Source organism: Solanum pennellii, chromosome 1 (assembly GCF_001406875.1).
Source record: "Solanum pennellii chromosome 1, SPENNV200".
Lineage (NCBI taxonomy): Eukaryota > Viridiplantae > Streptophyta > Magnoliopsida > Solanales > Solanaceae > Solanum > Solanum pennellii.
The window spans coordinates 59,092,941-59,111,407 of NC_028637.1; the positions used below are offsets into that span (position 1 = coordinate 59,092,941).

The 18,467-nt window shown below is 34.9% G+C and overlaps 1 protein-coding gene across 3 annotated transcripts; it reads right to left on the reverse strand.

Moving 5' to 3' along the window:
* Positions 1-2,927: 2,927 nt before the first annotated feature.
* On the reverse strand, positions 2,928-18,239 carry LOC107018200 (alpha-ketoglutarate-dependent dioxygenase alkB homolog 6-like). 3 transcript variants are annotated; one of them, XM_015218795.2, is made up of 8 exons: positions 18,002-18,239; positions 17,845-17,905; positions 17,695-17,733; positions 4,556-4,659; positions 3,997-4,056; positions 3,804-3,909; positions 3,427-3,473; positions 2,928-3,319 (listed from the first exon to the last, which is right to left on the reverse strand). In XM_015218795.2, exons 1-8 carry the CDS (start codon positions 18,107-18,109, stop codon positions 3,155-3,157), a joined length of 690 nt encoding a protein of 229 aa, XP_015074281.1. In that variant the 5' UTR covers positions 18,110-18,239; the 3' UTR covers positions 2,928-3,154. The 3 variants fall into 3 exon arrangements, with proteins under 3 accessions (XP_015074281.1, XP_015074211.1, XP_015074139.1); XM_015218725.2 differs by having other exon boundaries at positions 2,928-3,332; positions 3,804-4,056; XM_015218653.2 differs by having other exon boundaries at positions 3,804-4,056; positions 18,002-18,237.
* Positions 18,240-18,467: the final 228 nt, after the last annotated feature.

Below are 18,467 nucleotides of genomic sequence, written 5' to 3' on the forward strand. Positions count from 1 at the left end.
ATAACTAAAATATTAAAAGGGTAGCAGGTTGATACATAAGATAAATCAAATAAAATTAACTTAGGTAAAGAATAAAGTCACATACCAAAATTATAGACAAAATCAATTTTGCTACGATTTCCAACTTCGGATGCATGATTTTAAATAACACCTCATCATATTCACATTTATTGATCTTTTTTACTATGATTGCAGCCTAGTGTACTTAGAAAATATGATTGCTACAATTTGTTAAATCATTGCTTGTGTAATACCTCAAACCTCCAAAAAGTCTTAAGGTACAACCTTTAGAAAAAGTTTCAACCTTTCAGAAAAAACCACAATTATTCAATGAGAAAAGATGTTTGTTTTTAATACAATATATAATTAATATAATATAAAATATATACGATATACTAAAATAGGTGTTTTTAATTGGGGGTATTATAATAAATTAACACATACATATACATATATACATATATACATATATACATATATATATATATATGTATATTCATAGAATTCAAAAATGTTTTTAACCCTTTTTATATAGTCTATGACATGATGGTGTAGTGGAAGTTGCGTTAGAAAAAGTAACTTGAGAAAATGGTTTAACCAAGTGCATGTTAACTCGTTAGGTGCCAGTAGCGGCTAAGGTATTTGGGTGATGACATATTTCCCCAACAGAGACTTATAGCATGCTAAGTTGCTAACCATTCCTGCCACAACTTCCAATTCTCCCACTTCAACAAATACAACAAAATTTCACTAAATTAATAATCAGTAAATTAATAATTTCTCTAAGATAATATTTTTCTCCGATTTCAATTTGGACAGTGGAGAAAATTACTTATATCTATAAGATAATGCGTTTAAAGAAGACCCTTATATAAATATATGGTCCCATTAATATTTATTAAATTAATAATTCTTTAATGGGAAACTTTCACATATAGCCACTTAAAAATAATTAATTACTCTACATAGCTATAGTTTGATAATTACAATTTGTAGCTACATGTTATATGGAGGAGAGAGGCGAGCGAGACTGGGAGAGAGAGGAGAGAGGCGAGAGAGAAGGGGAAAAGAGTGGGAAAAAGGTGAATTGTATATATATTTTATTGGTTAGATAATTGTATATTATACATATGTAATTGTATATATGGCAATAGATATAGGAAGAGAGAGGAGAGAGGCGAGTGAGCCTGGGAGAAAGAGGATAGAGGCAAGCGAGATCGAGAGAGGGAGGAGAGAGGCAAGAGAGCGAGGGCAGAAAGTGGGAGAGAGGTGAATTATATATGTATATAATTGTATATATATATAATTGTATAGTATACATATACATTTGTATAAATGGCAAGCGAGATTGGGAGAGTGAGGAGAGAGGTGAGAGAGATTGGGAGAGGAAAGAGAGAGGAGAGTGAGTTAGGAGAGAGGTGAATTGTATATGTATATAGGCTAAAAAGTTGTATATTATGCATATTTATTTATATATCTTGACAAATTATACATATACAAACATGACTAATTATACAAACTCGAAGTCAGTCCACGTAATTAATGTATAATATTAGTCGCGAGTGGTAATTTTAGCAAACTATAGCTATGATGAGTAATTAAATAGTATAAGTTTGCTTATCCGCGTAATTTTCCCTTCTTTAAAAGTACAAACATATCTAAGACAATTTCATGAAATGTGATTCTATTGTGTTTTGTCGTTTGTTAAACTTTAAATTTAATTGAAGTTCATCTCTAGCTTTTCTTATTGCATTCAAAAGTTTCTAGTGTTGTGACATTCTAGATACGGTAAGTGTTTCCTTACACGTAATTGATTTCGGTATTGTATAATCTACAACTTCATCATCAACACTATTTTTTGTTGTATACAAAATTTCGTCTAAGCTCTAGACCTCTAGGTATCATTTTTATCTGGATAATTCATTAGGCTATCGACATCCATTTTATTGAGGTAACTGAAATTATAAATCATCACCTCAAGTTCACAAATGTTGTTCATTTAAGTCCTTTGAGATTCATCCTCCAAACAAATTTTGCAAAGTATAAAATAATTTGTTATTAACTCTTGTTGTACATTTGTCTTCCAAGCCACGATAGCAAAAATTGATAGTATGCAAAACATAAATCTGGATCAATTTCATGTCTCACTTCCTAGTCTTTTGATATCCTACAATAAATATATTCTGATAATACGTTCTGAATGATTTTATTATCCCAACATCACAAGATTGAGTCTCAAAACACTCTATAAATCTATTATTATCAATTTATTGATTAAGTAATACAACTACAAAATAATAATATCTCACGGTTCCAACTAAAGTTTTCTAACCAAGCTAATCTCTTCATAAAATAGATACTTGTCCCTAGTCCCTACGCCTTACGAAAGTTTAGGTGCAGATCTACTGCAGGTAATAGGTCAGACTAGTTTGCAAACTACGATTCAGAACGTGAAAAAATATTGTCGACTGTACTCATAGAATTTGTTCCATGCAGTCATATTACAAGTACATTATTTTCGACCCCTCTCCCCACCTTCTTTGTTCCTTGAACTTACCCACCTTCTTTGTTCCTTGAACGTACAACCTTAAGGTTAGAAGTGGATGGTGTTTACCATTCGAGCAACTCTCTAGTTATATTACAAGTGCATTAATAACAGGAAATAAAAAACGTTTTTCCTCGGAAAAGTTCTATCGGGTCATGTGTTACCTCACTCAACCTGGGTGTGTTTGCTAGCTGATAACTAGGACCACAAATTTTACTTTTGGGTATTAATGAAGTGTTTGTCTGGCTGATGTTCATAAAGGCGCAAACACCATCAAGTCCTCCGTAGTTCTGAAGGTAATAAAACCTAAAAATTTCCCTGCACATGGTTAGACAGCAAGTCCAACAAAAAATTCTTGAAGGCAATGAAACAAGAAAGGATCTCTGAGAACAAATACATGGTTATAACTATGCACAGACTAAGAAAAGGAATAGATTAATCTAGCTACGCTACGTTTATATAGTTAAATCATGGAGTTTTTCACTGTACAATAGCTGGCGTACATCAATCATACTAATATTACAAACTGCAGGGGGTTTAATTATCCTGGACTCAATTCTCTACACACCCTTAGTTGCATATATTGACTTGTTTCTTAGCTAAATGAAACTAGAATTTGAAAATACTTTTATAAACCTTTGTTACTACTCGACAGGTCAAAGAAACTCTGGTGTTAGCCCTGCAAATAAAAGTGTTATCACTATCAAGCCCTTTCACTGAACCTGACGAGTGCTGAACTACTCCATGATTCTGAACATTTGTAACATTTACAACCTGGGAAAGAAGTCTGTACAATTAGACAAAGACTTTAGGTACTCATTTTACAGAAAGTGTTATCGAGCATAATTCCACTACACAATCAGGAATGCTTTTCATCTTACCCTGTTACATCCATGCACCTCAGAATCTTTTATACCGTGCAAGTATTCTAGAACAACAAGAAACATCAAAAATACTTAGTAACAAATATGTGTAACTAATTGAGACGTCTTTACAAATGCAAACAGAGATCAATAGAGGTGAATCATGGATTTTGAAAATAAAGATGTGGGAGTTTATTGACAAGTTATGTTGCATTTGGACCACTAGTATTGGAGGTTTGGCAAATAAAACAATCAGAAAATTGGAGGGAATGGGGGAAGAAGGTGACCCTTTATTTTACTAGAAATGGAAGTTCAATTTCAAGGACAATATATTCAAAGTACTTTGATATTAATTGAGTAGTTCTGTTGAAACCACCTCTAACAGAAAGTTTTACCTGAGTACACCATATCTTTGAATATCAACAAACTGCGAGGCATTAATATGATAGAGAAGGGATGGAAGTTATCAAGCCATTCAGAAGAATTCATCACACCAGCCTCCTGATCAGACATTTTTTCCTCAGCACCGTTTCCATGTGCACCAACACGGCAGCTCAAATTAGAATGAGGAGTGAAAGCAATACCTACAGGAGATCCAAGAGAAAGAATTGCCACTACTGGATAATAAGCTGGTCCGTCTTGACGCGGCTGCAGTGGAGGCGTTCTTGTCAGCAAAATTAATGTATTGTTAACCAAAATCAAGGAAATCAATCTTGATTCACTAATTAGAACCTATTCTCCTGTTTATAAGGCTATATAAGAAATCTAGCAGTTTCAACTTAAGTTGCTCGGGATCTCCTAAAATGTTGCCTTACATGTGTCGGATCCTTCAAAAATACACTATTTTAGGAGGATCCGACATGCACCCGTCGACATTTTTGAAGTGTCTGAGCAACATAGGTTTCGATACAGACTTCCTAGTTATGAAACCAGAACTAACATGATTAAACATGTAACTTTATAACTAAGACAAGACACCTGCATGTCAATGTTCAAAGCTTTGTGAGGAATTAGGAGTTACAAAACTATAGAGATAAATTTGCAAAACACATATTTGAGATAAAAGTAGAAAATGGGGGAAAATGAAGAAAGAAGAATAAGAAGGAAATGAAATGAGCAACGCAGCTTGGACGAGTTCAGAACAAACCATTATTCCTTGGTTATGAAGGTATTCATTGATATTAACTGATGATGGAAATAACCCCCACTTCTCATTTATTCTCTCTGTAATTCTATTTAACCAAGGAGGCACTGCAAATAAGAAAGGAAAAGTGGTATAATAACTTTTCGCTAATAACTCCGATGATTTCAGTAAACAAACACTCACAACATAAACATCCATTTTAAACTTTATTCCTGTATCTATTGTTTTTTTCTTGTGGACGCAGAGGGATTGCTTCATTCCAAAGCAAGCAGTAAAGCATACAAGGTTTGAGTACGTTTTAGGACCATCTGTTTGAGTATTTACGTATCATTGTATGATTTAGGACTTCCTTAGGTTCTAATGTTTTTACACTTGTTGTATGTTCGGGTTGGGACTCGAGGGGCTAGGGGGTGCTTTGGCACCATTTGGGGACAGTTGGAACTGCAAATTTCTCTAGTACAGGTGCTTTCTTCGTGACCAGGCAACACCATTGTCGAACACAGGAATTTTTCATCACAGTTGCCAGGCCCAAGGGTGCAACGACGAAGAAGTCAGGTAAACCCCGATCAAGCCTTCTATGCGATGGTGACTGCAATAGTGCAAGCCTCTACAATGACTGAACTGCAAATGTGAGCCCAAGGGTCAGGAACATGAAAGAGGACCTGTAGCACATAAAACCTTATTTCGAATTTCAATAGCCATTTTACACTAGTTTGGGGATTTGGAGCTCGTGCATGGAATTTGAATTGACCGAGTTTTGAGCTAAGATTCAAGGCATGACCTCCGTCGGTTAAACCGAATGATATAATTAATCTATATGTGATTTGAACTGCAAAATCATGAGGTGCTTTTGCACTAGAGGTCTTACATCACCTCATTTTTCTGTTAAGTAAAAAATGTCATTAATGTATTTGACCCTCCATTAATGTAAGATGTGGTTGATGCACTGTATCAGGGGGTAGACAGGTCAAATAGGTACCCACGCACGGACGATGGGTTAGACATGTGATTGATGCACCATGCCAGGCAGGTCGGATTGACAACCTATGCCCAATAACAATGTAGCAGCTATAATATTTTAGCACACTAGTAATAGCATGATTATTCTATGTGATTATGTTCATGAGTATTATATATCTGCATAACTATGCTGATTTCTATGCCTACAATGTCTTTGTTAATCGTACAGTACTACAATTTTTCTCTAGTCATGTCCTAGAGGTAAGATAAGAGTGCTCGTGTTATTTTGTGCAAGACTAAGAAAGAATGGTCCAGTAGTGGATCTCTGAGTTTTAGTCTATACTAGGCCTGCTTAGAGCTGAAATGAGCTGCCACTAGTCCGTGGAGGCCTTATTCAGACACAGTCTTTTATTATTCAAAACAGGGTAGACAAATGCCCTTAAACTATGTCAAAATGAACAAATTCCCTCACATAATACTTTGGTCTAAAAATACTTTTGTTATCATTGGTTTGGTCCAAAACTACATTTATAGTTATTTAATTGGTCAAAAATACTCTTTTTTCTAAGTAAATATATTATTTATTTTCTTTTTAAGCACATTCTTTTAATAATAATATTTATTTTATTGGCAAATGCTTATCCTACTTCAATTTGGAAAAGATTAAGAAATGATATATTTCCTATTTTATTAGGATTTTATTGTTGTTGTCTAATTCAAAATTTATGATGGGGTTACTCTGATCTTATATGTATGACCTATATTATCGGTTAAAAAGTACAAAAAATTATTTTATTTTAATTGACAAATGAAATTTAGAGGAAAAAGTTATTACTTCATACATATTTATTAGTAAAAGTGATTTTAAAAGAGAAAAATAAGAATAGTATTCTTTAAAGTAATAATTTTATAATGAAGAGAATTTAAAATGAAAATGAAATATATATTTGTTAGAAAAAGGACATTTTTAGACCAAACTATTAGCAATAGGGGCATTTTAAAACCAAATTATTGATAGCATGGGTCTCATCTCGCAGATTTAAGTACAATGCAACTCCCGAACTAGTAAAAGAATTTGACTTTGAGGAAACTGAAGGTCATTCTTAGACCAAACTATGAATTGAAGGCCTTCTTATTCGATTTCAAATAGTTAAACGGCATTTTTGATACTTTTCAGTTATCATTTAGAATCTGTTTGGATAGCCACTTGGTAATTGGAATTGGTGTAATTACTAGGGTAGTAATTACAAGCCTAGTAATTACGCTAACCTGTTTGATTGTCACAGTGTAAGTATAATTACACATGTCAGTCATGTTTGAATGTCACAGTGTAATTACACATGTTCTATGTGGGTGCACAATTGCAATCATAAAATTATATTAAATTTTAAAAATAAAGTCAATTATTTAAAAAATTATACTAGACAAATGAGAAACGTTATAAATGACATGTTCTATGTGGGTGCACGTTATAATTGATTTATATTTTTTTAAATTAATATATTTTAATTGAATTGATCGTAAAAACTAAAAGTATGAAGTTTCTATGAACATCATGAAATGCAAGTTAGATAAAAAGATTAATATATAAATAAAATGTCATGAATTAATAATTGTTTGACAAAAATATACGGAATAATTACAAAAGTCCCACCTTTTAGTTTACTTATTACCATTATCCCCTATAAGTTTCATAAATCTCCAAAATCCCTCATTTTTCTCTTAAGTCAAAAATGTCATTAATGTGTCCGACCCTCTCTTTAATGTATCAGTGAATGTATCCGACCCTCTTTGTAATGTATCAACACTTTGGTTGTTTGGCCATTAATGTATCTGACTCTCTTTCTAATATATCAAAGCTTATATTATTGTATCTGTTTGAGAAATTTCTGTAATTATAAACTTTTAAGGGATAGATTGTAATTTTGCCTTAAAAGTATGTGATTTCTGTAATTTGCCCAAAAATATAATCTATCAAGTCTAATTAAAAAATGGTGTGCAATGTGAATTCAATATCACTAAATAAATGAAATTGATTATATAACATTTATAAATTCAAAACAAAAAATTAAACATAATACTGTTATAACAAATTTCAACGTCATATGCATAAATATGATTTATTTTTATTTTTTTCTTAATAAAGAAACCGTAAGTTTATAGCCTTACTTAACAATGAATTCAATTTTAATTTGAAAATTATAATACTAATAAATTTATGCTAATGAGAAAATAAGCATGACATAAAGAAATAGATAATACGTTGTATAGAATCACGTAAACTAAAGTTGAGAACAAAGAAGAAAATAAAATATAATAATTTAGAAAAAACTTTTACAAATTTTTAAAATAATAAAAAATTACATAAAATAATATAAGTAAAAAAATTTTTAAAAAAATGAAATTAAAAAGTAATTAGATGATAATTACATCATGTAATTACAATCACTCTGCCTGTAAATTGTAGAGTGTAATCACCTCCAACCAATTACACCAATTACATGTTAACCAAGTAATTACATGTCCAACCAAACAGGACAGACAGTGTAATTATACCCAATTACACCAAATCCAATTACCAAGGTGTCCTTCCAAACAGGCCCTTAGGGTGTGCTTGGTATGATGGAAAATGTTTTCCTAAAAACCAAGTGAATTTATGATTTACCCATATTTTGTTGGTGATTAGAAAATATTTTCCTATAAATAGTTTTTAACATTTTGTTTGCAAATGAAAAACAATTTTAAGATCTAGGACATGACCCGAAAACAAAACCTCGATAATAGATCTAGGAGATGACCCCGACATGCGAAGTAGAACACAACCCGACGACGAATCTAAAACTCGACCTTGAGATCTGATTAAGGACTTGACCCCGACTTTCGACACACCCAGGACCTAACCCCGACACCCAAGATATCCCCACCCAGGACCTGACCCCGACTTTCGACTCTCGACTTTTGAGAGCGGATATCCCACCCAGGACCTGACCCCGACACCCAAACTTGAATATTTGGTTGGGGGAGGGGTTGATTTGGGGGTAGGTGTCGGTGGGTAAGGATAAAATAAATAATTTTAAGAATAAAACAAATTTTTTTATTGTTTAATCTGAATGGGGAGGGTCAGCGTTCGCGGTAGGGTAAGAAAAAAATTACGATTTGAAGTTGGAGGAGAGTTTTGAAAAATGTTTTTCTTAATTTCTTAAGAGAACTAATTGTCCTTAAATTTGAGAAAAATAAGTTGATGTAGAAAACATTTTCCAGAACATTTAAGTCAACCATACATGAGAAATGGAAAATGTACCAAACACACCCTTAATATTGACTTTATTGGGGGACAGGTAGAAGTTTTATGTAAAAGATACCAAGATGGTACACGACCAAGTACAAGACAAAGCTACAGCATCTCCACAGTCATAATACATTTTCCCCGTAACAATCCAAATACTGGTCCATACTATCTAGAGTACTTCTTTAACCACCAAATAAACAAGTTTTTGATACATTTGTTTTTTACTCTAGCAATCTACAGTCTCTTCTTCTCAAAGCATGCATTCCTTTCCATCCAAACATCCATAATATGCAAATGGGAATAGTCCTACACATCTGTTCAAACTTCTTTTATGAGCTTGCCAAACATCCAACAGATTGTTGATCTTCCATGGTATTACCCGAGACACCCAATAATATTCAGAAAAAAGTGCCTAGCATTGCCTTGAGAAACTATAATGGAGGAATAGATGTTCAACTGTTTCCTGCTCCCTGTTAAAGAATAACATCTGATGCACATATGGTAGGCTCTCCTTAATTTGCAGGTTATTCTGGGACAAGCATCCTTGGCTGCTATCCAGCCAAAGCAGACTACTTTCATAGGTGCATTGGTTCACCAAATCATCTTCCAGGGTCAATTAGGCATCCCCTGACGAATCATCTGTAAAAACAGTTTATAACTATTGACTGAGAATAATATATCCCTGACCCAAACTAAAACATCTGCTTTGAATCAATCAATTATCAGTTCGGTTGTTGTATCAGTTGACAGAAATGCTCCAATTCCCAATCATTCAAGTTTCTCCTTTAAGTAATATGTCAGCCTGAATTTGGATAGAAATAAATTAAGTGACCCTGTCTATTTAAAGCAAATAGGGGAATGTGCTCTTAAAATTTTCATCTCCACTCCAAGTATCTATCAAGAATTTAATTCTAGCATCATTGCCAACCTCCAGCCTTGTATATTGTAAGAACTCAACCCATTCTTCACTTATTTTACTCTAGATTCTCCCAAATTATTTCATTCACATTTTTTGCCAAATTTCCTCCCTTACCCCCCCCCCCCCTCCCGAAATACTATTATCTTCATAGCCATGTACTAAGTAGGCTTCTATTCTGCATCTGCATCTTCAGATTCCTCATTACAAACCCCCATGATTTCTTATCTCCAGTAACCACCTGCCACATGACTAAATGAGTTCTCCTTTGGTTTGTCTTTACATCTTATTAGAAACTGTCTTCAAATGGAATCCAATTTCTTTTCAACTGCTACATGCATTTTAAATAGGGACATTGTATATGTTGGGATCCTATCCAAGATACTGTTGAATAAGATAAGCCTCCCGCAAGAGATAAGCAATGTTTTTCCAAGGAGTCAAACTTCATTCCACACCTTTTTTATGCAAGGGAAACCCGCAGCCGCTCCTCTCCTATTCAATAGCTTGCAAACCACACAGGAGAGGTAATCCGCACTAGGCTAGCCCAGTGCGACGAGCTCGACCCAGAAGGCAAACCCCGTGTGCCTTTCGCTTGCAAAGGGTTTCTAACATGAGACCTCCAACATGGAAGTCCCAAGCCCAAACCACTTACCGGATGATCTGTCCTTTCTCGTCACCCCTAATTAAAGCCCCAAATAAATAGTGGGAAATTTATATACTTCACAGCCCAGAATGTCTGTAACCTCTTCAACACAGTCATCACCATTAATACTAAAACTGATACTCTTAGGCCAGTAAATGCCTCTAAGCACAAAAGGACCCCTCTCAAATACAAAATTTGATCTCTATCAGCCTCACAGAATAAAAGAGAATCATCTACAAAAAAGATATGATTAAGCATTATACCTTCCTGATCTTTTCTGCCTATCTTTAGACCCCTTAACCAAAGGTTCTCTTTTTTCCTTAACATTGTACTGAGAATTTCCATTACTAAGGAGACAAGGGATCCCAGTCTCAGGCCTCAATAAGAGTTGAAAAAACCTTAGGGGTCGTCACATTTATTAAGATGAGAAATCTCACAGTTGATATGCGAAACCTGATCCATTCTATCCATTTCTCACCAAAGTTCATCAGCCTCGAAGATTGAATAGGCAATGTCAATTGACGTGGTCTTGTACTTTTCCTAAATCCATCTTACAGGCTACCCACTTTTCTTCCTTCTCATCAAATTGTCAAGGCTTTCATAAGTTACCATTGCAGCGTCAGTAATTTGACTCATTCGATAAAAGCATTCTGATTATGAGAAATAAAATTACCGATAGCTCTCTTAAGTCTTTCTGACAGTAGCTTGAATGTTGACTTTACTTTTGATCTACGTCTGATACTTTGTACTCAAATACTAGTAGCTCCATGACTTAGTCTCTTTTCTTTGGGTGTATGGGTTTCTGCACTATATTAGATAGTTGTACTTATTTCTGCATTTACGTTATGCTAGACTGTTGCGATATCTCTTCTATCGTGCTTATTTCACTATTATGAGCATATATTGATAAGGGTTCACGTCTAAGTCCTCAATTTGAATTGTGATGAACTTCGTATCAAAGCCTAGCACCTCAAATTCCTCGGAGTCATGGAGCAGTATCTAGTAGTCTTATTTATGAATGCATAGGTCCCCCGAACTTGTCCCGAAAAGTCAATAAAGTTAGTTACACGTTTTAACTATCACAGTAACCTATTATACATCCTTACTACTCAAAAGTGAATTTATTACCACCCTGAGACATGTAACAACACTCTCACATTATGTGATGTATTACACTTGCTGCGATATTAGCAATACATCAGCGCCATGTCATAAATTATAATTTTTTGTTTTCTTGTCCTTATTAATTAACATTTCTTTTGTTAACAATATTTTACTCTAATTAATCCCTAATTAATCATTTTAATTTTCTCTAATAACTATATCTTCTTCATCATTATATCCCACCCATTTCAATTCTCATCTCACCGGAAAAATCATATCCGGCCACCTTCCTATTGATTTGTTCTTCACCACCACTATATCACATTCAAATCTTCTTCTTCTTTGTCACCCAACACAAAATATCACCACCGCCAATATTAATATCGATTTTTTCTTTTTCACCATCTGCAATTACCTTTTAAATTTTTTGTCACTCACCACCCATCATCACCAAACCAATAAAGTTGCTATCACCATCAAACCCAAAAATTGATTAACAACCAAAATTTCTTTAACAAAGCCCAAAAAAAATGAGAAAGATAGAAGCAACCAACCAAAACTTTTCTAGATAAAATACCATTATCCAGAATTAACCTAATTGCGAATAAAAAAATAATAATTGTGCTTTAAGATTGTGATTAAAAAAATAAAAAATGAAGAAGATGACAATGGGTGGGGTGTGAAGAAGAAGAGGTGTAAGGGTAGGGGTGGAAAGAGGATTCTAACTTTTTTTTGCTTTAATTTCAAACTGACCCGCCTATTTTTTTACTTTTTTTTTGCCACGTCAGTTTTAGGGGTCAGAAAATTCACTTTTAATAGTACAGGTGTGTAAAAGGTCACTGTGATAGTTTAAGCTTTGATAGTTTAAGCGTGTAACTGATTTTTCTGGACAAGTTCAAGGGGGAATTTAAGCCTTTTCCGGTTTTTTTGAGAAAGTTATTTATGGATCCTTAGGGCTCCATATCAATAAACAGGAGGCTACACGAGCATTTTAGGAAAAATTTTCCTTCTTTCTGATTGTCATCATGTTATAGCATTGATTAAGGAAATAATCCTTCTCTTCTTTCTTGAATAGATGGTTGTTAGGAAACATTCTTTCGCATCTGCCAGGCAAGGGGGTGCTGTGCACCAGCAACACATGGTACAGTAGGGGCAGAGCCTGGTCATGAGGACGGCTCCAACACAGTCAGCAGTCAGGGATATAGGTGGACCCCCAAACACTAGACAGGCACCATTCGAGCTTCCAGCAAAGGGAGATTTCCAGGACATAAACTGGTGAGTCTCAGTTGCAGTACACTAGTGTTATCAGTGAGGGGACAGTATCAGAGTTAGAGACTGTTCTTCCGCATCTAGATGGCATAGTGCCTCCAGCTACTTAACATAAACAGGATACAGTGGGTGGAAAGATTCCAGCTACTCATACACCATTGCAACAGTTTGCACCAGGCTCACAGATCCCATTGCCAGCACTTGTGTTAGCTCCACAGCCAATAGCAGTGGCTCAACAAATAGTTAACCCAGTAAATGTAGTCTGGGTCACAAGTTCGAGAGAGAGCTTTACAAAGGAGATCAAGGCTTTCCTATATTTCAGACACCAGATTTGATGCTTCTACAAACTTCTATAGGTCCACACAAGTGTATGGAGAATAATAAAAGGTTTATGAACCTATTTAAAATAAATACCAGTATCAAGTGGCAAATGGAAGAAGAACATCTGTTTGAAAAGATAACTAGCTCGGCATAGCGGTCTTTACTCACTCATTAAAGATCCTGTTTCCAGATATCTCAAGTTTAAGTCAGCAACAAGACGCAACATTAAATCAAGCTTTTGGGATTGGCACTTGAATTGTAGAAGACTGCTACCTAATTGGGAAATCAAAAAGTTGAAGAGTTTATCTCTGTCCTAGAGAAATTCAAAGGCTTTGAGGAAAAAGAGAACAAGCTCGTAGGCCGAAGCACAGGAAAGAAGTATACACAGTCAATCATCTTATGATGATCTATTCCATACTAGTCAACAACCTACGTTGTGTCCCTGGAAAGATATATGGAAAGTTAAAAATTCCATACAAGGTACACTCCCTGTCTCGATTATGTGACACTCTTTACTTTTACTCCGTACTAAAAAGTATGACACCTTTCTATATTTAGTAACAATTAAACGTCGAACTTCACATTTTTACCCTTAATGAGATGATTTATAATCACACAAATATCTATGGCTTAATTTAGACCATATGTTTCAAAAGTTTTCCTTTCATGATTAAACTGTGTCATGTCTTACACCATCACATAAAAATTGGGACAGAGGGAGTAGCTTGTTTTCTTTGGTTGGTAGCTTAAGGATACTGCCTGACTCAAGAAAACTTGAAGAGAAGGGAGTATCAACTATGTTCCAAATGCTATCTTTGTAGACAGGAGTCGGAAAGCAACAGCCAACTGTTTATTCACTGTGTAATCACTTACCAGCTTTGACGAATTTTCTTAACATGAAAGGCATTAGACGGACAATGCCAAGGCTGACTAGTGTATTATTGGCATGTTGGAGCAGCTTGGACTGAGGTACCAAACAGAAGAAGAGATGGAAATAGAACTTGCTTGCATATGGTGAACCACTTGGAAGGAATGAAATGGATGTTATGAAAATATATTCAGTTCCACCAAGAAGATAAAGTTGAATTATGTCTTACTTTTTCATTTTTGATGTAAATAAATATTCACAGATGATTCTGCATCTGGATAGAAGTTTTAGAATCTTTATAGAAATCCTTGTAAGTAGTATCAAGGATACACTGATTTTTGCTGTCACTTTGTTCAGTAAATATGGAAACTGGTACAGCCTTTGTGCTGAAGTTCTATAATTATTAGATAATCTTTGGCTGAGGAAGAGTTTGGCTGAAAGAGAAAGTTCAACATGCCAAAGAGTTGAGTTCAAAAGTGAATTTTGGAGCACAGACAGATAAGGTTTAACAGGTCTTTATTCTATATATTATTAAATATTTAACAAAAATTGTTTACATTACTAGGATATTCAATTGAGAGCCATATGGAATGTAAAGACATCTCCATCGCAAAGATGAATAGTTAGCTATTACAAATACCATAAATGATTAGACGAATACAACTGACTTATAACCTGATCATCATAGAGAGTAACATCTACTACAAAGGGGTAAAATAGCCACTAAATTCAATAATGAAACAGATACCTCAAAGTCCCCTTTTGGTCTGTTCAAATGGAACAAGAAATAGAACTCTAAGAAATGAGTTGCCTTCTCACCAAAATATCAACTAGCAAACTCATGAGCCAAAAAGAGTAGCTCAGTTGGTTGGAGGGTGTGGTTGTTAACCACAAGGTCGAAGATTCAACCCCTTCCTCTAGCTTGTATCCTATATTCTGGCATCGATTGGAGACTAAAAATTGGTTCCTCGGACACCTTTTAAAACTAGACGAAGAAAAGGCTTTGGACAAACTCAACAGGCAGTGCTTGATCTTTATTTTAAGGCAAAAGGGTTTTGGAGATAGGTGGATCAGATGGATCAGGTTCTCCTTTTCTACTGTTAAATACTCTGTTCTGGTTAACAGGAGCCCAGTTGGATTCTTTTCCCCCAAGAGAGGAATAAGGCAAGCAGGCCTTTGTCCCCCTTCCTTCTCATCTTAGCAATGGAGGGACTTAGCAGGATGCTTGACAACGCTGAAGAACTTAATTGGTTGCAGGATTTTTATGTGGGCAGCAGAACTGGTCAATTAACCTCTGTATCACACTTAATGTTTGCTGATGACACTCTTATATTTTGTAGAGAGGTAACAGGTTCAATATATCAATATTACCTTAATGCTCTTTTAGGCTCTTTCTGGTCTCCATATCATCATGTTTAACTACCCACCTGTGTCGGTTTCGGGTACAGGTACCCTCTTGCTTAACGTCGTTCGAGCTGATTCTATTCATGGAGATTCGTAACTACTCCTGAGAGTGTTATCATCATTCATCTGTGAATATGGTTAATGGGTTGGAAGAAATGACAGAGATAATGTGTTGCAATACAGGGACATTCCCAACTACCTACCCCATTGGGGGCTAGCTACAAATCTGTTGAGGTATGGAATGGGGTGGTTGAAAAGTTTGAGAAAAGACTGGCCACCATGCAACAACAACTTCTCTCTCTTGGAGGTAGATTTACTTTGATTAACAGAGTGTTAGACAGCTTTCCGACTTATTTCATGTCCTTATTCCCTGCACCAGATGCATTAGGTGCTTATTCTTATGGGATGGCAATAAAGAGTCCCACAAGATTCACTTGATGAAATGGGATAAGGTAAGTAGCCAAAAATAACTTGGTGGATTAGGAGTGAAGGACCTAGCATTCCATAACAAAAGCACGCTCTTGAAATGGCATTGGAGGTATAATCAAGAGGGCATGGGACTTTGGAGGTCCAAGCTAAATATGGACATGATAGCCATTGGGTTACCAACACTAGTATATTACCTCATGGTTGTAGATTGTGGAATGAAATCGGGAAACTGTGGACTGACTTCACTTCTAACAACTGTACATATATGCAAGGGAACCATTTCCTCTTCTGGAAAGAACCTTGGCTTGGTCAGAATCTATTGAAGGAGCTCAACCTATTCTCTATTGCTTCCAACCCCGATTCCACTATTTCATAAAATTGGGAGGGGCATACTTGGTGCCCTAGACTAAGAAGGAACCTTTCCACTGTTTCACAAAATTGAGAGGGGCATACTTGGTGCCTTAGACTGAGAAGGAACCAGAATGATTGGGAGTTTGAAGAACTTAAAGCACTTATGGAAGATTGCATTCTAATGTTGTCAACCCCCTGAAAAATGACATGCTCAAATGGGGTAACAGCATAGATAGTATATACTCTGTCAAAGTTATATTAACCTTACTCCTGCGTATAACCCTGAACAATTCTTGGATTTTGTTAACTCTCTTGTATTGTGATAGGTTTTATTTTTTCCCTTTCTAGAGCTGACTATCCCTACTTTTGTAAACCTTGCATCCTCGGGATGCGTTGTTATTAATACACTTCTTACATCATTAACAAATTAACATAAATATCTGTTAATGTACTTTTATCTTAAGATTTATGACCAACTCTATCAAACTGACAACCACTGCACCAAATTCATGCATAGAAGTTACACCAACTCACCCCACTAGGCTTAGACACAATGCATTGGACCTATGCACAATGTGTCATGGGCAATCCATGGGAAAACATTCACTAAGGGACTTTCTGGTCAATGTTATGGCTTTTTAAAGGTAAAACTATAAAACATTGGGGCTCATTTTGGGCATAATTTATCAATCGTTTGGAGGTTCTTTTGGATTCTATTGTTGTAATGAACTGGACGCTATTACAAAGTTCCATCTTCTCTTAATCACCTAGACTTCTATGTTTTCCTTTCATAATCTTGTGGTTGTTTTTAGGGCCATATTGAAACAAGATTGATAAAAAAATAAATACTCTATATAGCCTATTGATTTTATGCACATGCCTGCTCAATAGCAGAAAATTTGAAAAATATAAAAGAAATTTCTTGTTGGATACAAAAGATCTAACAAACTATAAGGTCACGAGGTTTAGTCTAGAAAACATACAGCTTTGAACATAAAAACTATATAAGAAATCCAAGGTCAAATTTCAAAATAGTAAGCCCATATCCCTCTTTCGAGTACCACAATGCTCTCTTTGCTTTATGTACTCTCACACGTTTCATCATCTTCCCTCTTACAATACGAATGTTTCCTCCCTAATTTAATGCTCTCTTTGGTCAAGTGTTATGAAATTTCAATACTCAAGTTATGATTTTTGATGCCTTCAGAAATTACAAATTTCAACTTTTTGTAGGATACAAAATGTACACAAGTGTCGTGTTGTACTGCTATGCACTATAGGCATATCACAATATTGAAGTTTGTAGTTTAATATGGCCTTAATGCTTCATAGCTTATGAAATGTTAAACCTACTGAAGTATCACACTCCAAATAATTTGCTTGTCATTCACAAATTAAGTGAACATTTGCTTGAGAATTGTTTAATGTCAATTAATGGAAGTTACTGAAGTGGGTGTGGCAACCTGCACAATTTCTTAGATTTATTCAACTTGGAAAAGCAAAACTGTTAACCCCAAAATTTGGGGGTCAGAAGCAGTTCATATTGAATTCAAATGTTAACAGTGAGACGGGTTCAATGTATACGTACAGTCTTGAGCTATAAGGCCTTTTTCATGCACAACGCCTCCTGCCATGGGATGATACCAACACAAACCAACAAAAGAATTAAGTCTCGAATAGTATTTTTTTTTTTGTTTCAAATGAGGAATAACTAGGGCATATTAAAAAAACAAGATACCCCAGTTTTGCAATCTCCTGTTTGTCAAGGATTTCCATTTAGAAATTGGCGCATCGTATATCTAAAACACACAAAAAAAAATATGAAACAATAGAGATTTGTGAAGAAAATGAAAAGAGAAAAAGATAAAGTGATTGAGTAAAGAGATGAACTTTACAGTTTTCAATAAGTGGTGGTGTTCTGACTCAGTAACGAAGTCTGGAATGTAGAACACAGTGGGTACAGACCCAACTCTAAACTCGTTCAGAGTTTTTGACATTTCCATTTGTTTTCTGTTATAGAAGATGAACCAACTATCAGAGAAATGCAAGCCAAAAACCTGTCAATTTCACAATACTCCTACTTTGATCCACTTTAAAGTGATAAGAGATGCTATAAATTGTGTCATTTTGGGGCTAAATTGCCAGTAAATATCTCAAAACATGAGAACTTATTTGTAAAAGTGTTTAATTTTGTTTTGCATGACTAAAATTATTTGACTTGTGGATTTTCTTATATAAAATTAGTCAAATTAAACTACTATTTTTTCTAGGAAATCATTGTAACAAACAAATTAAAGAGAGTAATTACACAAAGCACTCTTTAAGTTTAGCTTTGCAATACTTATCCCCAGTTGTAATGTA